Here is a 24,954-nt window from a genome sequence, read left to right on the forward strand (position 1 = left end):
AAAGTTCTTCTTAGTAGTCCCCTACCAAGTCCATTTGTCCATATACTATTAGTTACGCGGGTTTTTGATAGGATTGAATTTGTATGCCCCTCCAAAATCTGCGCCTCAGGAAATACAGATTTTGGAGGGTCGTACAATCCCGTATGCTCTGTCAAAAACCTGTGTAACGAATTTGTTACCTTTTTGATCTTTGTTTTATAATTAAACTAAAATTACACTAGCAGTCAAAGTTTTAAATAAAGTACACACACATTTTGAGTTTGAGTTTAATAACATAACATAACATCAAATTCCTCAAAATATATTGGATTTTTTTGTTTAACAAATAACTATGCAAGGTATTACTGGGGTTTTTTGTTGTTAACTGTATGGATATTGAGAGTGTCAACAAGGATTCCGGGTGGTTGTACCCTGAAATCATTTCAAAGCCTGTTACGCGAAGGGAGACAACTCATAATGCCTTATTATCTTTTGTGTTTTAAACGTTTATGATTATGTTGTAATCGTATCAGGAAAACAAAATTGAACACCCGCAGCCGAACAAAAGTATTTGTCATGTTGTACTAACTTGTAGAACCTGTGAAACAAGCATGTCACGTCATTACTTAAAATATGTTCCTGATAATTAGCATAAGTTCTAACATGGTAACTGATTATGCAATGCTAAATTCTAGCATTAGCTTTTAATATGCAAAAAACGAGAACATTTTTTAACCAAACGTGCTCAAGAATCTGGAGCTGGAATTTTGTATATAACTTTAGCATGTACTGCTACAGGTAAAGTTTGACTTTCATGGTAATTTACCAATTTTTTCACAAAGTTATGGCCTTTGAACTGAGGTAGGGGATGTGTGTTGCTTTAGCAGTACCGACCTTGGTGACATCGTGGTTAAGCCATCAGAAATACGGCTGGTAGACACAGGGTTCGCATATACCCGGTACCGGCTCCCACTCAGAACGAGTTTTAACGACTCAATGAGTAGGTGTAAGCCCACTACACCCTCTTCTCTCTCACTAACTACTAACCCACTGTCCTGGACAGACAGCCCAGATAGCCGAGGTGTGTGCCCAGGACAGTGTGCTTAAACCTTAATTGGATATAAGCACGGAAATGAATTGAATTGCTTTGGCAGTACTCTCGGAATACTTGTTTGTATGTGATTTTAACTGGTTGTGTAATCGAAAGTTGATCAGTTGATCGATTGTAACCGATAATTGACAATGATGAAATTCCAACTGCTTCCAAATACTAATATTTATACTGTATAACAGTATATTTTATATGGCTAATGTTTATATTCTAAGACAGTGTGACTATACGTATATGACAAAAAATTTGATTTAGGATGTGGCACGTACCACATCTTGGAAGGGGTGGAGTGAGTTTGATGGGTGTTATTGGAATTGATGTACAAAAAACAAAAAACATTCATGTTGCTGTGAAAAGTCTACTTTAAAAAAAAAGTCTACTTTTAAAGAAAAAATCCAGCAAAACCCCGGTACACCTGAACAAAAATCTGGTCCATTGTACAGAGACGGCCAGCAATGCTATTGTTTGCAAACAATTTGACTGGTTCTCAGTGTGGTTATTTTGCTTATTTTATTGTATGTAAGGCCATAAGCCCATATATACGAGAACTCATATATTGATATTTTGGGACCAGTTCAAATGATTAGCCAGCTGTTTTGGAAACGACACATAAAAAACATATTAAAAAGAAAAGTCTAGTGAATGTTTTTTCTGCTCTGTCTGGCTGAACTCTGCCCATGTCTGCCACAGAGTGAGTTGTCCAAGAACTGTTTTAGCAGTTTTCAGTCAGAAGGAATTCTGTTTTGTTTAACATAATTATGTTTGATTACTTTATTGCATCATAGAAAAAAACAGGAACATTTTGGGGTTTTAAATTTAATTAGCAACAGTTACTAATCAATTTGAAAATTGATTAGCAACTACATGTACTATTTGAATTGGTTAACAATCTTTGAAACCAGCTTAGTGAATTAAAATAAATCTTCCCAGTGAAAGCAAAATCAAGGTTGAAAATAGTAGGAGTGATTTTGAAAGTTGTTTGTACATGTTACAGAAAACAGTGTTTTTGTTTAATTAAAAAAAAAAATGTGTATGATCATCTGTACAAAAAGAGCCCGTGAAAATGATTAAGAATCAAATGTTAAGTTTTTGTTACCTGTTTGTTTTATGAATGTAATCAACCCTGTGATTAAGTTGTGTCATTTTTGTGTATGGCAGTTGATATTTGATACAAAGTCCAGTAAAATGTATATATGTTACATGATAAATAATTTTATTTTTATTTTTAAAAAACCTCTGTTACCATATGTACATAAATGTATATATGCATGTACTTAATCAGTCAGAAACCATCCTCTTACCAGAAACAACCTACTACACATGTATATTTCAATTACATGTATATATGTACATGTATGCTGTGTGACTCCCACAATTCACTATTTATTAGGGATTACTTGACATAATCTATGTATACATAGCTCAATATAAAAACTAGATCAATATAGACAATAAATAATTTAATTTATCATATAATATCATACATTTTCAGTGCAATCAAAGTATGTGATATTTTTCGGATCACATACTTTAAGAATTTGATAACTTTGCAAATTAGATGTAAATTAGTCGAGGTCTTGGCACTAGGTTTATTGACATTTAAGCAAACGTACTTGAGTGACACTCCATGATTGACATAAGCGGTCAGAAAACAAAAAACGTTAGGCGTAACTTTATTTTGATGTAAGGACATCCAAAATGACATCATTCGAGTTTGACGTCATTTCCATTCAAAAATATACAGTGCCACATATTCTTACGTCATTTGAATATCTAGTAATGGCGGACTGGAATTAAAGTTGCATGTACAGTTTACAAAAACACGTTTATTAAGCTTGAGCTTATATGATAAAGAGATTATTACCCTCGTGTATTTCAGTATCGTCAATATCATATATTAGGAATAAAAATAATGTATTATGCTCGCCAGAGGCTCGCATAATACAATTTTTATTCCTAATATATGATATTGATGATACCGAAAAACACTCTGGTAATAACCTCTATATCTGTATAATACAATGAAAATAAAAAGAAGAAAAAAGATAATATGTAATTTAAAAAAGAGTAATATACCTAGTTAAATGTAGCTCATCTGGCTCAAAGGGCCATGAGATCTTTTGTGATAGCATCCATCAACTTTTAATATTTCTGACTACTTCTCTGGGCAGATTTCAAACAAACTTAGTCCAAATGATCCTCTCATGGTTGTGACCAAGTTTTGTTATTTTCTGGACCGATTCAAACTCAAAACAGATGGCCTGGCCTCAGATTAACTGAAACTTATTCAGCTTCTTCTCAAGTTCCATGAGACAGGTGTCGACCAAACTTGGTCCAAATGATACTCTCATGGCTATGACCAAGTGTTTATTTTTAGGACCAATTCAAAATCCAAGATGGCCACCCTGGCCACTTATTTGTCTGAGACCTTTTTTACTTCTTCACAAGTTCCACCAGGCAGGTGTCAACCAAACTTGGTCCAAATGATCCTCTCATGGCTCTAACCAAGTTTTGTTATTTTTCGGCTTGATTCAGAATCCAAGATAGCCACGCTGGCCTCTGATTGACCTAGACATTTTCGACGTCTTTTCAAGTTCCACCAGGCAAATTTCAACCAACCGTGCTCCCAGTTATCGTCTCACGGCCCTGCAAGTGCCGTTTTTCAGGCCAGTTCGAAATCCAATATGGCTCTCATGTTTCACCATGCAGATTTCAAGCAAACTTGGTACAAACAGTTCCCTCATGGCACTAAGTGTTGTTACTTTTCGCTATGTGGGACGGGACATAGCACAGTGGTAAAGTGCTCACCTGATGCACGGTCAGTCTAGGATCAATCCCTGTCAGTGGGCCCATTGGGCTATTTCTCTTTCCAGCCAGTGCACCACGACTGGTATATCAAAGGCTGTAGTATGTGCTAGCCTGTCTGTGGGATGGTGCATATAAAAGATCCCTTGCTATTAATGGAAAAATGTAGCTGGTTTCCTCTCTATGACTGGCAAAATTACCAATAGCTGATGATTAATAAACAAAACAAAACAAACAAACAAACTTTTCGCTACGATTCAAAATCTAACATGCTTGCCTTAGCTTCTGATTGGCCAAGAGATTTTTTACTTGTTATCAAGTTCCACAAAGTAGATTTCAACCAAAGCTGGTACAATTTAAATGATAGTTTTCAATGTCTTGGAAGTAATATTTAAAAATAAATATGTTTGCTTCACATTTGTATATTTCATACTACCTGTACATGTATTCATTTGTGACAGTAAAGCCAGTTTTAATGTCCACAAATGATCAAATACAACATAGGTATCACCATATTTTCAAACCTATTATATGATTTTCATTTATAAAGTAAAATGCAGCCAGTCATTGCAATTTGATTCTTTATCAGATGATTTTCTATCTACATATAGTATTAATTACCAAACCAAACAGAAAATCTAATATTATTGGTCAAATTACATCAGTGGCCTTTATGTGGGAGATGGGAGGAGAGATATTAAAAATTCCAGAGTTTATGTTATATAATTGTTGAATGACTCCATGTATTTAGCTACATTATATTTATTAATAGTCAGCCCTGACCAAAGGGTGGGTAAAGTTATTATAAAGTGGACATTTTATATTTATTTCCTAGTCACATAATTAAACAAGTTAGAGTTTGTTTTGTTTAATGACACTACTAGAGCACATTGATTTATTCATCATCAACTACGTCTTTGACAACATTTGGTAGTTTTAAAAACTCACTACATTTTTCCATTAGTAGCAACTGATCTTTTTATATGTATCATCCCACAGACAGGATAGCACATACCTTGTTAAGACTATATGTCAGATTACCAAATGTTTGACATCCAATAGCCGTTAATTATTAAATCAGTGTGCTCTAGTGGTGTCGTTAAACAAAACAAAACAACAAAATATTAGTGAGATTTATTAACCCTTCTAGAAAAAGGCTTTGAGGCCAAAAATGTTAATTCAGGTGTGTTTCTTTGTTTAGTTTAGTTTACCGTTTTGATGGTTACTTCCTTGTTAGAAGATTGATTATATATTAATTGGAATGAAAGGTTTACATGGTTTTGATTACAGTTTACTTGCAGAATTGTTCCATTATGATTTTATCTTTAGTGCTAAGTTTATTATTATAATTGCGTGTTCATGTATGCTTGCAATGGTTAGGTACATGTTGATTGTGACATTTTATTGTGTGTTTTATTGAATGATTATTAAAATTAAAATTATTTATTAATCACCAGGTTTCGTTGTCTGTCTTTGTTCACCTCACGTTGTAGTACATGTAAAACGATTATTGGAATTTGTGTCCTCACTGTCCATGATGACATGTAAATATGTCTACAACATTAAGTTTAGTCACAAATTTATTAATTAAAATAATTAGTAATCAATTTGGCATGACACAATATTTGTATGTTTTAAAGAGATTTGAAAAAGTTGAAGTTCTTTTTTTTTTGTGGGGGGGAGGGGGGCGGGGTTGTGGTTGGGTTTTTTAATAAATGAATGTTTTAATGATGCCTTAGCATTTTTATTTTTTGTGACTGCAAATGCAGACCACACCGTTTAAGTAGAGCTATCACTCTTACTCATTACTCGATAGTTTTATATGGTATCAATATTATAATAGGTCATCTAACAATCCGGTGAGGTCATCTAACAATCCTAGGTTAGGTCATCTAACAATCCTAGATGAGGTCATCTGACAATCCTAGGTGAGGTCATCTAACAATCATAGGCCAGGTCATCTAACAATCATAGGCGAGGTCATCTAACAATCATAGGTGAGGTCATCTAACAATCATAGGTGAGGTCATCTAACAATCATAGGCCAGGCATCAAACAATCATAGGCCAGGCCATCAAACAATCTTAGCCTAGGTCATCTGGCAATCATAGCCCAGGTCATCTAACAATCGTAGGTTAGGTCATCTAACAATCGTAGGCCAGGCCATCTAACAATATTAGCCTAGGTCATCTGACAATCATAGTCCAGGTCATCTGACAACCATAGGCCAGGTTATCTAACAATCCTAGGTCAGGTCATCTAAAAATCCTAGGCCAGGTCATCTAACAATCCTAGGCTAGGTCATCTAACAATTCTAGACTAAAACAAATCCATAAAATTCAACCAACTTTCCCTCTCTCTCCACTACACGTGTATCCCAGTGATTGTGATCTATAGCTGTCTTTCTACAGACTCTGACTCTGTGTCTCTGTCTCTCTGTCTCTCTCTCGCTCTCTCTCTCTCTCTCTCTCTCTCTCTCTCTCTCTCTGTTACTCTCTTACTTTTACTCTCACTCTCACCCCCCTCTATCTCGGTTTTTCTCAAATTTGATCAATCAATCTATTACCAGAAAAAACCTTCACACATGTATTCCTACAGATGGAGTAAGGATTCAGTGTTCTGGGGAGTGGCAGTTCTCTTGCAGACGAAAAATGTGATAACAATTCGTGGATGGAAACTGTCACAATTTGTCAAAACACTTTTCACTCTGCTCTGTGTAGATATATAATTTAGATCATCATAATATTCAAATTACAACAGAGAAAATACTATGTTATTTATCTCTAACAATCCTTGGATAGAATATCCTTAACAAGCATGCTGACAGTTCTAGGCTACAATTAACTACCCTACATTCATAGCCTACAATATGTCAACCTTCATAGATTTTGCAATGGACCCCCACCACCCCACCCCCATATTTTAGTACATGTAGATATGAACTATTTGGTTATTTACAAAGGCAGGCACATGAGCAGGAATTTATGCAGGGTGGGTATGGCAAGTGAAATTTCTAGGGAGTTGTGCTTTCCCAGAAAATATTTTAAAAAAAGAAAATTTGCTTTGTTTCAACCTCTCCATGCAAACCCCCTCTGCACACGAGCTTCTGGGGTCATATAGTTGAAGACATAATGTTGACAGTTTAAAACAAAAATTAAAATAATGTTTGGGATGCTGCCAACATGTAACAATTTACAGAGGCCCTTAAAAAACATTCAATTTACATCAAGCAGAGTTAAAATTAAATTACCGAGGCTTAATTGTTAGTGCCCAATACTTTACATAATACTCAAATCATAACAAATTTGAGCAATATGTGAATTATTTATTAACTGATGGCTTTTATAGAAAAGAAAAATTGGGAATAGCAAGAACTGATTCAGTTGTATACACTTTTTTAGGTATTCATTTTGTGTACAAGATAATACATATCACAGTTATAGAGCATTAGATGGGACTGTATATTTTCAAGAACCTGAAAATATTGCACACTTGAGCAAAAAAAAGAAGAAAAAAGGAGTAATTTTTGGCCAGTAAACAAACCAGAGGTGGGCCGGGTTGAGAATTAGGGGATAACCCTACTGTGTTTTCCGATTTGTGGACGTATATCTGTGGTTTTACTGTCGCAAATTTAGTTTTATTGGCGACGCATTAGTAAAACGGTACATTTGTGACCATAAAAGCACCAATACACGTCCGCAAATCGGAAAACACAGTAGGGTTATCCCTATTCAAATTAAACTGTTTGTGTGATTGATTTTAAATAGGAAATTGTCACATTTTTAGTAAGAATAAGCATATGGGGAGACAGGGGCACAGTGGGCCACGGGGAACAGTGGGCCTTTGCAGTTTACTACTTCCTAATTAAAGAGAATTCCAAGATGACATCATCATGGAATTCCCCTAGGTATTCCCCAAGTTTGCCTGAACACAGCATGGCTTTGTTTTAATTTTCTTTCTTTTTATCAGCAGAAACGTATTTTGAACAGTCCAAAGTAAAAATCAGGTAAGTTGCATAAAATCATTTTGTGTCCAAACACCCAAAGATGTACAAGATTGGTTATTTACATTAATAAGTGTAATAAATAAACTACCTTTAAACATAATTGTCATAAGTAATCTTCTTGTTCTTTGGAGGCCATATTGGATTTGCTGTTTCAAGTCTAATCGGGGCACTGTGGGCCACCAGCCATAGGGCACAATGGACCAGTGGCCCACTGTGCCCCAATGTTTAAAACAAAAATTAAACATATTGACTCGAGAATAGAGTGCCATTAGAAGACATTAATGACTCAGTAGGCAATATTATATGGTAGGATTCTTCATACTCAAAATGTTTGTTTTAATTTCAGGGTTGTAGCAAACTGGTAGCCAATCAGCTGAAATTAAAAGGGTTCGATTCAGACCAGCAGGCCGTAAGATTGGGACGACGCCAGAAGATGAAATGAGAGCTGCTGTACACAAAGTCGTGATGGAGAGTCATAGCCTGCGTTCCGTGGCAAAAGACTTTAACATTAAGCAGACAACACTCCAACGTTACGTGAATAAAGTAAAAGATGGGACCATTGAACGATTCTCTGCTAACTATGCAGTGAACAGAGTTCTCACTGAAGAACAAGAAGCTATGATGGAAGAATACTTAGTTAAAGCCTCAGTCATGTGCTATGGTTTGGAACCTGTACAGACCAGGCGTCTTGCGTACGAATTTGCTGTGGCAAATACAATCAAAGTCCCAGAGTCTTGGAAAGTTAACAAGTGTGCTGGTGTAGACTGGTTCTCCCTCTTCATGAAACACCATTTAAGACTTTCATTGCGTCGGCCGGATGCCACTAGCCTGTCCATTGTTACGAGTTTTAATAAATACAACGTTGGCTTATTCTTTGATAATCTTGATTCGGTGATGAAAAAGTACCAGTTTGCAGCTCCTGACATGTATAACCTAGATGAGACAGGTGTCAAAACTGTACAGGACATGGGGTAAAATTAAAGTTATTGCTCAGAAAAAGGAAAAACAAGTGGGAAAGGTGACGTCTGCCGAACGTGGAACACTCATAACCATGGTGGCAGCTATTAATGCCTTTGGTAATTCTATTCCGCCCATGCTCGTTTTCCCCTGAGTGCATTTCAAGGATGTCATGTTGAAAGGTGCTCCTCCAGGAACTATTCGAGTCGCTCACCAGTCTGGATGGATGACTACAGAAAATTTTGTAATCTTTCTGAAGCACTTTATCAGATTTACACGATGCTCGAAGGAACACTCTGTGCTCCTTCTGATGGACAATTACGATAGCCATATACCAGTCGAAATCATTGACCTTGCAAGGTAAAATGGAGTAGTTTTACTAACCTTCCCACCACATTGCAGCCACAAGCTGCAACTATTAGACCTCACGGTTTATGGGCCGTTTAAGCATTATTTCAGCCAAGCAGCTAACGCATTTATGAACAACAACCCTGGAAAGACTATCACAATTCATGATATTGCAGGACTGGTTGGTGAAGCATTTCCTCTTGCGTTTACTCCTCAGAATATAACAGCAGGGTTTCGGATGGCAGGAATCAGTCCATTCAATCGACATGTATTTCGTGATGATGAGTTTGCACCGTCCAACGTCAATGATCATGAAGAAGTGCCATTTGCTGATGAGGTAGGCACCATCGGACCAGATGACATTCCAGGATCTTTGAATGAACATTTGGTAGATGAAGCTGGACCTGGTCATGCACCAATACCTCGACCTGGGCCTTCCAGTCCAGCTGTCCCTGATGCTGAGCTTATACTTTCGAGTTCCTCTGCTGATTTAGATGCAAGTCTGCATGTGCAATCCAAACTGATTCGTCCAGAGATGGTTTCACCTCTCCCAAAGGCACCACCTCGTAAAACTAAAGGAGGAAGGAAACGAGGTCAGACACTTATCCTAACAGCAACTCCAGTCAAAGAAAAGATGTTGAAGGAACAAAACAAAAGGTTGGCCACTAAAAGGACAGCGGTAAGCCCAGAGGAAAAGCCAAGGCGAAAAGAAAGACCATCGATGACATTTCTGATGATGAAGAAGCTGTCAATGCGAAACGAAAAGTACGTGACATTAATGAAAAAACACCTACCTCAGACCAAGGAAGCGAAGTGGAACCATGTGAGGAACTAGTTCTGGGAAATATTGCTAGTCTCAGGAAAGATGATTTCGCACTGGCTAGGTTTACGACAGCGAAGAAAAGAGAGGTATGGTATGTTGGACAAGTGCAGGACATAATTGTCGTAGACGATGAAACTGAGTATGAGATGATGTTTCTCAGGCGGGCCTCGCAGAAGTTCTATGCTTTCAGGTTTCCTCCTGTGGATGATATATCTGATGTGGAGTCAAAGGACATGGTGGCAAAGCTGCCAAATCCAACTGAGCAGGGAAAACGTTACTTACTATTTCCTGTTGATCTTTCCCCATATGGAAACATCCTGAACAAGATTCATTTCAGAGATGTCAAGTTCCAAGTTACTATTTACTGTGTGCTGGAAAGAATTGGTGTTGCTGGTCTTGTCTTTTTGATAAATTCAGAAACGTTGCCTTTTTATTCACTTAATGCCTGACCCACTGTACCCCGCCATTTGGCCCATTGTACCCCGCACCCGGGGCACAGTGGGCCAATATTTTAATTTTTTTATTTGTGGGTGAATGTTGCACCAGTCAGTTGTAATTGGCAAAACAACTAAAAATGGCCCACTGTGCCCCTGTCTCCCCTAAACGTCACTGGCTGGTGACGTCATTAGGCAACCCATTAGCCTAAAGGGCCTGCTACACGATACGAGTCACTCGGTCCGATTTTATCATATCGTGTAGCAGGCCCTTAACTGACGATGGGTGGTCGAACAGTTAGCGGCTCGAACATAGATGTGTAATTTGACATATTGAATCTGATTAGATAACAACTAATAAAGAATAATATGTTCATTTCTAACATAAACACGTCTCAGTATTTAACGACTTCTGTACATAATATGAACGCTACAGAAATTGTCTTTATGACGTCATTACAAAACAACCCTGTTCTTTGCTTAACCCTTGTCTTTGACGTATTTCTGCCAGAAAATCTGCGACCAGTATATTGGTGTTTTTACCACCTGAAATTTTTAGTAGAAATCCAATCAGATTCGTTCTTACAAATGTGTTGAATTAGAATACTGGGTCCCATTCCATGAGGCAATCTTAGCATTACTATCGCCGTAAGTGCCTACTATCGCCTTCTTAACTTTGTTCTACGATCACCAGCCCGTTCCACAACGCAGCGTAGCTTACTTTCGTCGTAAATTACTGTGAAAATTTACAATAGGTACGAGGCAGTTGTAAGCCACTGGAGTAGCTGTCAAATGGCAGTTAAATGATGATTTGGTCTTTTTCTAAGAAGGATACTAACTTTTTGTATAAAAATGGATCTAATATATATATATACCAAATACCTTTACACGAAAATACAGGAGATAACTCTCATGTCTTATGCATTCGGCAATTATCGCTTAGCAAGTAAACTGACTAAGTTACTTCATGGATGTCCAATACCAGTGAATACATCATAGATGTTCCGAAAAGTCGGTAACCAATTCATAATTTAACTAATTCATACTTGTTCATAAAGAATATTTTAATCATTAAAGGGGCACTTACGACTACCGTAGTAAGGTTGCTTTGTGGAACTGCTGTAATTTAAAGTTTATGGTGCCAGTTGTAAAATTCACCGTAGGCCCTAAGTCACTACAATTAACCTTAGCTACAATTCTTTCGTGGAACGGGGCCCTGGTTTTACTGCCGCAAATGGCTTTGATTAAAATAGCCAATCAAAGTTTGCATTATATGCAGAGTGAATTAGAATCTATGATTTTGTTCTTTATGTAAAAAACTAGCATGTTGGTATTAATAACATTAACTTAAGCAACTATAACATTGCTATATTTATTCTTGTATTAGATGTGCATGTAATATACCGTATACAATATGTTATTCTTGGATTACTTCATACATTCCAGTGAACCGGGTGCCTAGCTGTGATGGCAGCCAGTGGTGACATGGAGGATTCCAGTCGTGGACTCTGTACAGCAGAGGAACTGACTGATATAATAACTGCTGCCTCTGGGGGATTCACACTGCTTCCTGACACTCCTTACGATGAAGTTTATCCAGGCATTTATGTCGGAGAAGAGTGAGTAGAATTAGAAGAAGAAGATCATGAAAAAAGTTAAAGTTTGTTTGGCTTAAGGGCACCATATTAATTTATTTATCATCCGTTATTGGATGTTAAACATTTGGTAATTCTGATTAGAGAGGAAATCTGCTACATTTTACCGGTAGCAAGGGATCTTTTATATGGGATAGCGGATTATAATGGGGGCAAATGGGGCATATGCCCTTGGCATGACATTATCACTGTCCCAAAATGTTGAGGGATACAGTTTCGTCAGTAAAACATTGTGTATACAGTTTGCTTTGTTTGTTATATAACACCTAGATATCTTAATAAATAATTCTACCACCCTTGTTTATTCAAGTATCCCCGAGTAAACTTAATCTTTTCAGATAAGTACTGCTGGATGGGTCGCTGCCTTTAAAATGTGAAGCCATATAAATAAATAAACACTAGTAATCCATCACTATACTACTCACATTCCAATGATAGTGTTCAGCATGTAACACAAGTGAAATAAACATAAATTGTTCAGTTTTGGTTTTGTGTGTGTTTATATATATATGTGTGTGTGTGTGTGTGTGTGTGTGTTTGATTTCTGGAATATCTTTACTTATTGCGATTTAGTCTGAAAGAAATTTGAGTCTTAGCCCATGGCTGTTGTTGGTCCCATCACAAGCAATTGGCACCCACCCATTAAAAATCCTGCGTATGGGCCTGATATGCATGTACTTAATCAGTCAGAAACCATCATCTTACCAGAAACAACCTACTACACATGTATATTTCAATTACATATATGTACATGTATGCTGTGTGACTCAAAATTAACTATTTATTAGGGGTTACTTGACATAATCTATGTATACATAGCTGAATATCAAAACTACATCAATATAGACAATAAATAATTTAATATCTGTATAATACAATAAAAATTAAAAGAAGAAAAAAGATAATAATAAGTAATTTAAAAAAAAGAGTAATATACCTTGTTAGCTCATCTGGCCCAAAGGGCCATTGGATCTTATGTGATAGCATCCATTAACTTTTAATATTTTTGACTTTTTCTCTGGGCAGATTTCAAACAAACTTAGTCCAAAATTAATTATCCTCTCGTGGTTGTGACCAAGTTTTGTTATTTTCTGGACCGATTCAAACTCAAGACAGCTGCCCTGGCCTCAGATTAGCTGAAACATATTCAACTTCTTCTCAAGTTCCATGAGACAGGTGTTGACCAAACTTGGTCCAAATGATACTCTCATGGCTATGACCAAGTGTTTATTTTTAGGACCAATTCAAAATCCAAGATGGCCACTTGACTGACTGAGACCTTTTTTACTTCTTCTCAAGTTCCACCAGGCAGGTGTCAAGCAAACTCTAACCAAGTTTTGTTATTTTTCGGCTTGATTCAAAATCCAAGATGGCCACGCTGGCCTCTGATTGACCTAGACATTTTCAACATCTTTTCAAGTTCCACCAGGCAAATTTCAACCAACCGTGCTCCCAGTTATCCTCTCACGGCCCTGCAAGTGCTGTTTTTCAGGCCAGTTCGAAATCCAATATGGTTCTCATGTTTCACCATGCAGATTTCAAGCAAACTTGGTACAAACAGTTCCCTCATGGCACTAAGTGTTGTTACTTTTCGCTATGTGGGACGGGACATAGCACAGTGGTAAAGTGCTCACCTGATGCACGGTCAGTCTAGGATCAATCCCTGTCAGTGGGCCCATTGGGCTATTTCTCTTTCCAGCCAGTGAACCATGACTGGTATATCAAAGGCAGTGGTATGTGCTATCCTGTTTGTGGGATGGTGCATATATAGATCCCTTACTATTAATGGAAAAATGTAGCTGGTTTCCTCTCTATGACTGGCAAAATTGCCAATAGCTGATGATTAATAAACAAAACAAAACAAACAAACAAACTTTTCGCTATGTTTCGAAATCTAACATGCTTGCCCTAGCTTCTGATTGGCCAAGAGATTTTTTACTTGTTCTCAAGTTCCACAAAGTAGATTTCAACCAAAGCTGGTACAATTTAAATGATAGTTTTCAATGTCTTGGAAGTAATATTTTAAAATAAATGTTTGCTTCACATTTGTATATTTCATACTACCTGTACATGTATTCATTTGTGACAGTAAAGCCAGTTTTAATGTCCACAAATGATCAAATACAACATAGGTATCACCATATTTTCAAACCTATTATATGATTTTCATTTATAAAGTAAAATGCAGCCAGTCATTGCAATTTGATTCTTTATCAGATGATTTTCTATCTACATATAGTATTAATTACCAAACCAAACAGAAAATCTAATAGTATTGGTCAAATTACATTAGTGGCCTTTATGTGGGAGATGGAAAGAGAGATATTAAAAATTCCAGAGTTTGTGTTATATAATTGTTGAATGACTCCATGTATTCAGCTACATTATATTTATTAATAGTCAGCCCTGACCGAAGGGTGGGTAATGTTATTATAAAGTGGACATTTTATATTTATTTCCTAGCCACATAATTAAAAAAGTTAACGTTTGTTTTGTTTAATGACACCACTAGAGCACATTGATTTATTAATCATCAACTATTTGACAACATTTGGTAATTTTGAAAACTCGCTACATTTTTCCATTAGTAGCATCTGATCTTTTTATATGTATCATCCCACAGACAGGATAGCACATACCTCGTTAAGACTGTATGTCAGATTACCAAATGTTGGACATCCAATAGCCGATAATTATTAAATCAGTGTGCTCTAGTGGTGGTGTTAAACAAAACAAAACAACAAAAAATCAGTGAGATTTATTAACTCTTCTAGAAAAAGGCTTTGAGGCCAAAATTTTTAATTCAGGTGTGTTTCTTTGTTTAGTTTAGTTTATCGTTTTGATGGTTACTTCCTTGTTAGAAGATAGATTATATATTAATTGGAATGAAAGGTTTACATGGTTTTGATTACAGTTTACTTGCAGAATTAATCACCAGGTTTCGTTGTCTGTCTTTGTTCACCTCATGTTGTAGTACATGTAAAACGATTATTGGAATTTGTGTCCTCACTGTCCATGATGACATGTAAATATGGCTACAACATTAATTTTAGTCACAAATTTATTAATTAAAATAATTAGTAATCAATTTGAGATGACACAAGATTTGTATGTTTTAAAGAGATTTGAAAATGTTGAAGTTCTTTCTTCTTTTTTTGAGGGGGGGAGGAGGGAGGCGGGATTGTGGTTGGGTTTTTTAATAAATGAATGTTTTAATGATGCCTTAGCATTTTTATTTTTTGTGACTGCAAATGCAGACCACACCGTTTAAGTAGAGCTATCACTCTTACTCATTACTCCATAGTTTTATATGGTATCAATATTATAATAGGTCATCTAACAATCCTAGGTTAGGTCATCTAAGAATCCTAAGTGAGGTCATCTAACAATCCTAGGTGAGGTCATCTAACAATCCTAGGCCAGGCCATCTAACAATCTTAGCCTAGGTCATCTGACAATCCTAGCCCAGGTCATCTGACAATCCTAGCCCAGGTCATCTAACAATCGTAGGCCAGGTCATCTAATAATCCTAGGCCAGGTCATCTAACAATCGTAGGCCAGGTCATCTAACAATCCTAGGCTAGGTCATCTAACAAGCCTAGGCTAAACCATCCCAAATATTCACGGGCTTCAACATCCTTCACAATTGTAGACTAACAACATAAATAGGCGATGGTATAATATGCTTGTGCACTATAAACTTATGCAATAAATAACACGGCAAAACATGGTATGTGGTTCTGTCCCATGATAATTCTGACGGTGCAATATAAAAAATATTTTATTGAACATGTGTGATACAAAATCTTGCATGCATAGTACATGTTCACCAGAATGACATCATGTCCCTAACCAGGAATGAAGTAATGTTCCTAGCCAGGACACTGCGTTCTGTCAAATCCATAAAATTCAACCAACTTTCCCTCTCTCTCCACTACACGTGTATCACTCTCTTCCCCTTCTATCTCGGTCTTTCTGAAATTTGATAAATCAATCTATTGTATACTACTCAAAATTTGCTAAGGATCATACCATTTTTGTAGAATAAAATTATTCATTGACCCCATATTGAAATATATCTATTTACATTAAATGGGTTAGCCCACTAGGGCCTCAATCACACGCTTGAGTGATCACCATGCGCCTTTGAGGTCACGGTATGCACGTGCAACTTGACAACCTCTGTACTGGCTTGCTGAGACAGCGTCGTCGTACACATGTTATTGAAAGGTTAGCAGCAGTTTCGAGAAAATTTACCGCATTTGAGGTCCTCAATGCCGCCTCAACGTCAGCGTCGTCGGTTGACCACCGAAGAATTGGCCAGGACCATGGGCATGCTAGAATGTGGGTCTTCACAGCGTAGGGTTGCCAACGTCTTTGGTGTGAGCCAAAGTGTGATAAGCAGAGCATGGAATCGCTTCCAGACGTATGGCTCAGCTACCCAGCGCCATGCTGGTGGCGTTAACATGTCCACGCCAACAGTTCGTAATCGTCTTCGGCAGAGTGGTCTTCGGTCTAGGAGAGCATGCATTCGCATTCCCTTGACCCGACTTCACAAACAGGCGCGTCTGGACTGGGCACAAGATCACGTCAACTTCATTGATAACGATTGGGATCCTGTACTCTTCACCGATGAGTCAAGGTACTGTCTTGACTTTACAGATCGACGTGCTCGAGTGTGGAGAAGACGTGGGGAGCGATTTCAAGATGCCAACATCTCCAAACATGACCACTATGGTGGAGGCTCCATCATGGTGTGGGGTGGTATCAGCAGAGGTGGAAGAACAGACCTGCACATCGTGATGAGAGGCATGATGACCGGCGTAGACTACAGGGATGAGATCCTGGACGTCTACGTCAGACCGTACGCTGGTGCAATCGGACCCTAGTTCATCCTCATGGACGACAACGCTCGACCTCACCGTGCCAGGGTGGTTGAGGACTACCTCCAGCAGGAGACAATCGTCCATATGGAATGGCCAGCACGCTCACCTGATCTGAACCCGATCGAGCATGTTTGGAACTTGCTACAGGTGGCGATTTCGCGACGTCCTGTCCAACCAACAACTCTCGTGGAACTGGCAAATGCCCTCACTGAAGAGTGGAACAATCTTGAGATGGCAGCCATCCAGAAACGCATTGGAAGCATGAGACGCCGTTGCCAGGCTGTGATTGCATCACGTGGGTCACACACAAGCTACTGACAATTGTTGCTGCTGGTAATTGAACTGTTTGGGACATTTTCATGACTTGGAGTAACATTCTGAAACCTCCATTTTTGGGGGTCTGCTTCTTTGCTGTTCAAATTTGGTATACAGCAATGAAATTCAGGAAATAAACATGTCCTCGAATACATGCCATTTTTAGTTTTTGTGTGATACCCATGCCGAAAAATATAATACCACCCTAAATAGTGATCCCTAGCAAATTATTTTTTAAACATATATCAATACATCGTGTTGAAGTGCATCTTTGTGCCAAATATGAACAATGTAGCCTACACCTCGGCATTAACATTCGGGCTTTGTTATTGTCTCCGGGCAACGTTCGGGCTCCGGGCTGCAAATAGGCTGAACGGGGGGGGGGGGGGGGGGGGGGGGGGGGGGGGGGGGGGGGGGGGGGGGGGGGGGTACAGGCTTGGAACAGACCAGTTCTTTAACAAAAGTTTTGGTGCCAATCCCCAGGTGTGAAGTGGTCACTGCAAATCGAATCCGTTCTTGACGGTCCTTTCCAATACTGTTGCCATTTGGTGAGTTTTTTGTAACCGTGTTGAAATATGATTTTAAAAATGTATGCCGTTTGTGGCGATGGGGGTGGGGGGGGGGGGTGGGGGGGTGAGGTGGGGGGGGGGGGGGGGGGGTGAGGTGGGGGGGTGGTACAGGCTTGGAACAGACCAGTTCTTTAACAAAAGTTTTGGTGCCAATCCCCAGGTGTGAAGTGGTCACTGCAAATCGAATCCGTTCTTGACGGTCCTTTCCAATACTGTTGCCATTTGGTGAGTTTTTTGTAACCGTGTTGAAATATGATTTTAAAAATGTATGCCGTTTGTGGCGATGGGCTTTAACAGAGAAGTATCAATCGTATTTTCGTCACACATCATGGTTAAAATAGTTGTGCCAACTTGTTTTGTTGGCATCTACCCCTTTGCTGCATTGTACAGCATCGATAATACCTTTACACGAAAATACGGGAGATAACTCTCATGTCTTATGCATTCGGCAATTATCGCTCAGCAAATAAACTGGCAAAGTTACTTCATGGATGTCCGATACCAATGAATACATCTGAGATGTTCCGAAAAGTCGGTAACCAATTCATTATTTAACTCTTCGTATTAAAAGAATATTTTAATCATTAAAGGGGCACTTACGACGGTGACCAGTCATAACGCCCCCGCGTCAAATCGCCCTCGCGTCAAATCGTCCCCACATACGAAGGACCATAACGTCCCCGCGTCATATCGTCCCCGCGTACGAAGGAGGCTGTGCGTTAAATAAACAAGTAAACGGGGTAGGTGAAAACATCAAAGAATTAGCCTTATTGGGCATTAAATCCTCAAATCGGATAGCAATCAAATTTTAAATGTCTTGTCTCTGATGTTTGGTGCTAGTGAGTGGAATTCTTAATTAGTTGTTATAAGTGAGATTTAGTGGTCTCTTTGATTTAACATGGATATTCTTATTGGGCATTAAATCCTCAAAACTGCTAACAATCACATTTTCATTAGAAATGGCATAATGGCACGGGGAAAAAGATTGTTGGAAGAAAAATATTGATGTATAGGTCTAATGGCATTCAGGGATTGAATAGGGTGAAATGACACTGAATTTGATTCCAATTCTCTCAAATAATTATTGTGTATGCGTTGTTGGTGTTATGTGTGACCGGGGATGTTTTGGTAGGAACCGGGGAGGTTTTCACACGAGGACGATATCGACTGCTTTATGGAACGGCTGTAAAGTTTACGGTGCCAGTTGTAAAATTCACCTAAGTCACTACAATTAACCTTAGCTACAATTCTTTTGTGGAACGGGGCCCTGGTTTTACTGCCGCAAATGGCTTTGATTAAAATAGCCAATCAAATTTTGCATTATATGCAGAGTGAATTAGAATCTATGATTTTGTTCTTTTCAGTAAAAACTAGCATCTTGACATTAATAACATTAGGCAGCTGTAACATTGTTATATTTATTCTTGTATTCGATGTGCATGTAATATACCGTATACAATAAGTTATTCTCGGATTACTTCATACATTCCAGTGAACCGGGTGCCTAGCTGTGATGGCAGCCAGTGGTGACACGGAGGACTCCAGTTGTGGACTCTGTACAGCAGAGGAACTGACTAATATAATGACTGCTGCTTCTGGGCAATATACACTTCTTCCTAACACTCCTTATGATGAAGTTTATCCAGGCATTTATGTCGGAGAAGAGTGAGTAGAATTAGAAGAAGAAAATCATGATTTCACTACTGTTCTTGAAAAAAGTTAAAGTTTGTTTTACTTAAGGACACCATGTTAATTAATTTATCATTGGCTATTGGATGTTAAACATTTGGTAATTCTGACATAAAGTAGGCTTAGAGAGGAAATCTGCTACATTTTACCGTAAATAGCAAGGGATCTTTTATATGCAGGATAGCACATACATGTAGCATTGTCTTTGATATACTAGTCATGGTGCACTGGCTGGAATGAGAAATGGGGACCAATGACGGGGATTGATCCTAGACCAACGGCTGTGGTATATGCCATCTTGTCTGTGGGATGGTGCATATTAAAGATCCCTTGCTACTAATGGTAAAATGTAGAGGACTATATGTCCAAATTACCCAGTGTTTGACATCTAATAGCCAATGATTAATAAATCAATGTGCTCTAGTGGTGCCGTTAAACAAAAGAAACTTTGTTTAATGGTGAAAACAATACATGTACTCCCATAGAATAAAAGACAAACTACAGCAGTATATTGTTCAGTTTGGGGCCTCTTCATTACCAGCCTCAGTGGTGTAGTGGTTAAAACATCAGACTTAAGACCGGTGGGTACTGGGTTCATATCCTGGTACAGGCTTCCACCCAGAGTGAGTTTTTTCATTTCTCAGTGGGGTAGATGTAAGGCCACATAATGCACCGTCTTCTCTGTCACAAACCACTGTCCATTGTCCTGGATTAGCCTCAAGTTGTATGCCCATGACAGCATGCTTGAACTGTAATTGGATATAAGCAGGGAAGTCAAGTTAAAATGAAATTAATACTCTACTCAGTAGAGTCTGCTGACATTTACTAAAGGGGGATACATCTAAACTGGGCACCTCTAAGAGGGTCATGACCTTGTAATCTTGTTATGACCTCTATGGGATTATGACCTAGTAATCGTTATGACCTCTGGGATTATGACCTTGTAATCTTGTTATGACCTCTACATGATTATGACCTTGTAATCTTGTTATGACCTCTATAACCTTATTATGAGCTCTGTTGGAGTTATAACTTCAAGGATACCATGACCTCCAGTTTACGCATCACCATCTTTTAATGAATACCATGATTTTCCTCACTTCTTTCCATCAATATATACCAGTACTTTGTTTTTCCCATGCAGAGATTTTGCCAAGGACCTGATTCAGCTAAAGCGTGTGGGAATCACACACGTAGTGAATGCCGCTCACGGAGACACGCCGCTCCACTCTCAGACAGACCCGTCACGCTACAAGAGGATTCACGTCACGTTTCTCGGTGTGCCAGCAGTCGACCACATGAACTTTGACCTCACTCCCTACTTCCAGTCATCCGCTGATTTCATTGATGAGGCCCTACAGAGTGGAGGTAATAAGCTGTATGGAGAACACTTGGATTGTTTTCACTTTTTGTGAATATTTAACCTGATCTCTGACCTTTGGCATTTTCCCCCTTTTAAAGTAGACTGGTCCAAAGGCCCCAACAGCTCCAGGGTATCCTTGTCTGGTCACGTAATGTCCAGGGTTCATGCGACCGGGTGAAGTGAGCCCAAACTTCGCTCTGACCAGCCTGACTTCGCCGTGCCAGTCACCGTAAGGCGAAATCTGTGTCCCCTTTTTAGAAATAATCATCACTTGCAATGTACACATCACGGATGAATGGTGAAGAACTCGAGTAACACCTATTCATAGATAATAATTAAATGTGAAGTGTCTGAGAGTTTGAAGAAAGACTGGCACCACAAAATCATACAACATGCTCACAGATACCTGTAGACTATCAAGCTCAGACAACACCCGTGTCTGGCACTAATAGATTGCCTAAACGTGCTACTGACTGTTGAAGCGTATTGTCAGGTGAATGTGGTGGAAATTGTACAAGGGTGGGGATCTAGACTATGGCGAATGAATTTTTTAAGGGAGTTTGTGTCATGCTTCATCGGAAAATACATTGGAAAAAAAAATATTCGTTTGGAGCAGCAGACCTCGACATAAAAAAAATGCAAGGAGTAATTAGCTAGTTTTAAGTAGACTTTGTCATAATGAATAAATTCAACTTACAAAACAGATGTCGAAATTATAAAATAATACAAGCAAACCTGTCCTAGTGTATTTTTAATGTATATGCATTCATAATAAAAGGTAACCTGTCCTACACACTCAGCAGCCACCTAAACTGGACTCTCAAGTCGCTAAAGTGCCCGTGTTAAGCGACCACTGTCAATTCTATAAACATATTTTTTTACATTAAACAACAGTGACAAGGTGCAGCAGATAAGCAATTTTCACACCATCACGGATACTAGTACCCATTCAGTCTGACAACTTCACAGTGTATCAATTAAGAAACTGTGACTGTGGAATGCATTTAATTGCCTCTTGGTAATCTAAGCTTGACCATGGTAGATTAATCTACTAGGTCAATACTCTCCATGGAGTAGTTATTAAATGAAATGAGAATACAAACTTGTGAAAGAATGAATTCTAAACAGTTAAATTAGAGCTGTTCAATTACATTTCATTATTTCTAAAGAAGGCGACATGTAGAAAGGTGATTTTAAAAAAACAGAGCACATATCCATTAGTTAGCAGTAGGCCCTACAGACGATAATAATAATAATAAAAATTAAAATACAGATTGTAAAAGTTGCACCTGTATTAAGATAATTTCTTTTTGTGGTTTTTTTTTTTTTTTGATTAAAAATTCAAGTCTCCCTGCTGTTAAAAACTTCATCCTCACTAAAGTTTGAGAGAGACAGAAGTGACTTTGCTCTATGATTTTGACCTCACGTGAGGCCTGAATATCATCTTCCTTCTTTCTCCTTCAGTTTAGGTTAAGTTGAAAAGAAGTCATCAAATCAAAGAAATGTCTGTCAGTTAACTGTCAATTATGACTTCATTTATACATATCTCATTGGAAAGTAGGAAGCAAAGTTTAGAGGGAGGTCAAATAATGTTGTTCCAGAAAATGTATTGAAAAAAGAAAAGAAAATCTGCTTGAGCAGGGAGGGGTTTTGACCCCCAAAACTCTACACAGGCATCAGACATATATGGTTGGCGGGTCCGGGGCAGGGGCCAGAGGCACTTCAGGTTTGGGGGCCCTCAACATAGAAATTAAATTACTAATTTTATAATTATTACATTTTTTTTTATAAAGGAAGTCCTTAGTCTGGGGGGCCTTTCTGGCAGGTGGGCGTGGGGCAATTGACCCCTTTGTCCCCTTATAAATCCGGCACTGCATATAGTTAATGAGAGAGAACGTACATTTTTTCATTAGTTGCAAGGCATCTTTTATGTGCATTTCCCTTCGGACAAGACAGTACATACCACAGTCTTTAATATACCAGTGTGTATGTATGCAGCATGTTGTTAATAAATTTTTTTTTTTGTTTTGTGTTATTTCAGGCAAAGTGCTTGTTCACTGTGTTCAAGGTGTGAGTAGATCTGCTACACTGGTCATCGCTTATTTGATGATTAAAAAACAAATGGATGTGAGAGACGCTCTTCGACTGGTTCACAATCACAGAGATGTATGTCCAAACGATGGATTTCTGCAGCAGTTGTGTGACCTGAACAAAGTGCTAGTCAAAGAGAGATAAACAAGATACTGGTCGCAACGGCATGGTGGTCACATCAGAGTTTAACGCTTTAATATCGAGGATATCTCTTGTATATTTTTGTAATATTTAAACTTTGTTTTTCCCTGCGATTTGCAATTCTTTGATTTCATTTAGATATTATGAACAATGTAGGTCATTCTCAAATGCAGTATTAGTGCAATAGACAGTGTTTGGTATAGTGCATGCAACTGTGGAATTCCCATGTAAGATGACCCAGTAAGTGTGCAGAGAAGTTGAAAACTATAGTTGTGAAGTGGCCCTCTGCATCTTACTGCCACACTTTTTGTGAAAATACCTTTGATGATTACAAATAATATATAGCATAATATATAGTATAATATATATAGTATATACACAGGTATAATATAAGGTCTATAGTAATACAGCTGTGTTAGTGGTTTTATATTAAAAGTGTTGGGTTTTATATTAAAAGTGTTGTTTTATATTAAAAGTGTTGGGTTTTGTCTCTCAACACTGGTCAATGTTCGAAGTGCACTTAACTTTGAGTATCGCATTAAATAAGATCACGGCTGTTATTGTTAAGATATGCGACAGGACTTGTCATAAAGTGTTTCATCTGGCCAGTAGGCTTCCCTTCCTGTAATTTAATTTGAACAAGCTATAGTATCAATGCATCAGCTAGTATTGTGTATGAAACAAGTGCGGGGTGCTTCCCGTTATATTGGAAACTAGCAGCATAACCCCCTTTTTTCTTTCTCATTCGCTCTAAGGGCGAGGGGTTACAGGGCACAATATCATTCTGTTCTCATGGTGGTTATGCAACTAGGCAACTTCAAATTCACACAAACCTTTACCTTTACATTCTAAAATTCAAGTGAAAAACTTCTAGATGATTAGAATTGTATTTGTTATTCACATATAATTCATATAAACAAACAATCAGTTTCCTAAGATTTTAAAATACACTACACTAAATTCAAGGGTATACTTCAAATTCACACAAACCTTTACCTTTACATTCTAAAATTCGAGTGAAAAACTTCTAGATGATTAGAATTGTATTTGTTATTCAAATACAATTCATATAAACAAACAATCAGTTTCCTAAGATTTTAAAATACGCTACACTAAATTCAAGGGTATATGCAGTATTTTTATAGTGAATGACCACAATTTATAAAAAAAAGGTACCTACAATGTTTCAGAGTATACTGACATGCATTATACATACATTGTATTTGCACTTGCTCAAGATATTATTTCTTAAAATAACATATTGATTATATGGTCACAAGATTTTTTTTTAAAGTTTGGGGTGAGGTGTGTGCACCCTCGGCATATGCCCATGAAATACTGGTAAAGTTTATTTTATTTAACGATGCCACTAGAGCACATTGATTTTTTTATCTTATCATCGGCTATTGGACGTCAAACATATGGTCATTCTGACACTGTTTTTTTTAGAGGAAACCCGCTGTCGCCACATAGGCTACTCTTTTATGACAGGTTGCAAGGGATCTTTTATTTGCGCTTCCCACAGGCAGGATAGCACAAACCATGGCCTTTGTTGAACCAGTTATGGATCACTGGTCGGTGCAAGTGGTTTACACCTACCCATTGAGCCTTGCGGAGCACTCACTCTGGGTTTGGAGTAGGTATCTGGATCAAAAATCCCATGCCTTGACTGGGATCTGAACCCAGTACCTACCAGCCTGTAGACCGATGGCCTAACCACGACGCCAGTGAAATACTGGTAATGCCTAAAACATTTTCTGATTCACACAGTTTGCGGACAGT

The 24,954-nt window shown here is 38.1% G+C and overlaps 1 protein-coding gene across 4 annotated transcripts; it reads left to right on the forward strand.

The window, feature by feature from the left end:
• The first annotated feature begins 18,000 nt into the window (after positions 1-18,000).
• Positions 18,001-24,631, forward strand: LOC121380887 (dual specificity protein phosphatase 3-like). 4 transcript variants are annotated; one of them, XM_041509898.1, is made up of 4 exons: positions 18,001-18,113; positions 19,381-19,553; positions 20,722-20,945; positions 22,982-24,631. In XM_041509898.1, exons 2-4 carry the CDS (start codon positions 19,402-19,404, stop codon positions 23,173-23,175), a joined length of 570 nt encoding a protein of 189 aa, XP_041365832.1. In that variant the 5' UTR covers positions 18,001-18,113; positions 19,381-19,401; the 3' UTR covers positions 23,176-24,631. The 4 variants fall into 4 exon arrangements, with proteins under 4 accessions (XP_041365832.1, XP_041365831.1, XP_041365830.1 ...); XM_041509897.1 differs by lacking the exon at positions 18,001-18,113 and adding an exon at positions 18,212-18,423; XM_041509896.1 differs by lacking the exon at positions 18,001-18,113 and adding an exon at positions 18,213-18,419.
• The last annotated feature ends 323 nt before the right edge of the window (positions 24,632-24,954 follow it).

This window comes from Gigantopelta aegis, chromosome 9 (assembly GCF_016097555.1).
Source record: "Gigantopelta aegis isolate Gae_Host chromosome 9, Gae_host_genome, whole genome shotgun sequence".
Classification (NCBI taxonomy): domain Eukaryota; kingdom Metazoa; phylum Mollusca; class Gastropoda; order Neomphalida; family Peltospiridae; genus Gigantopelta; species Gigantopelta aegis.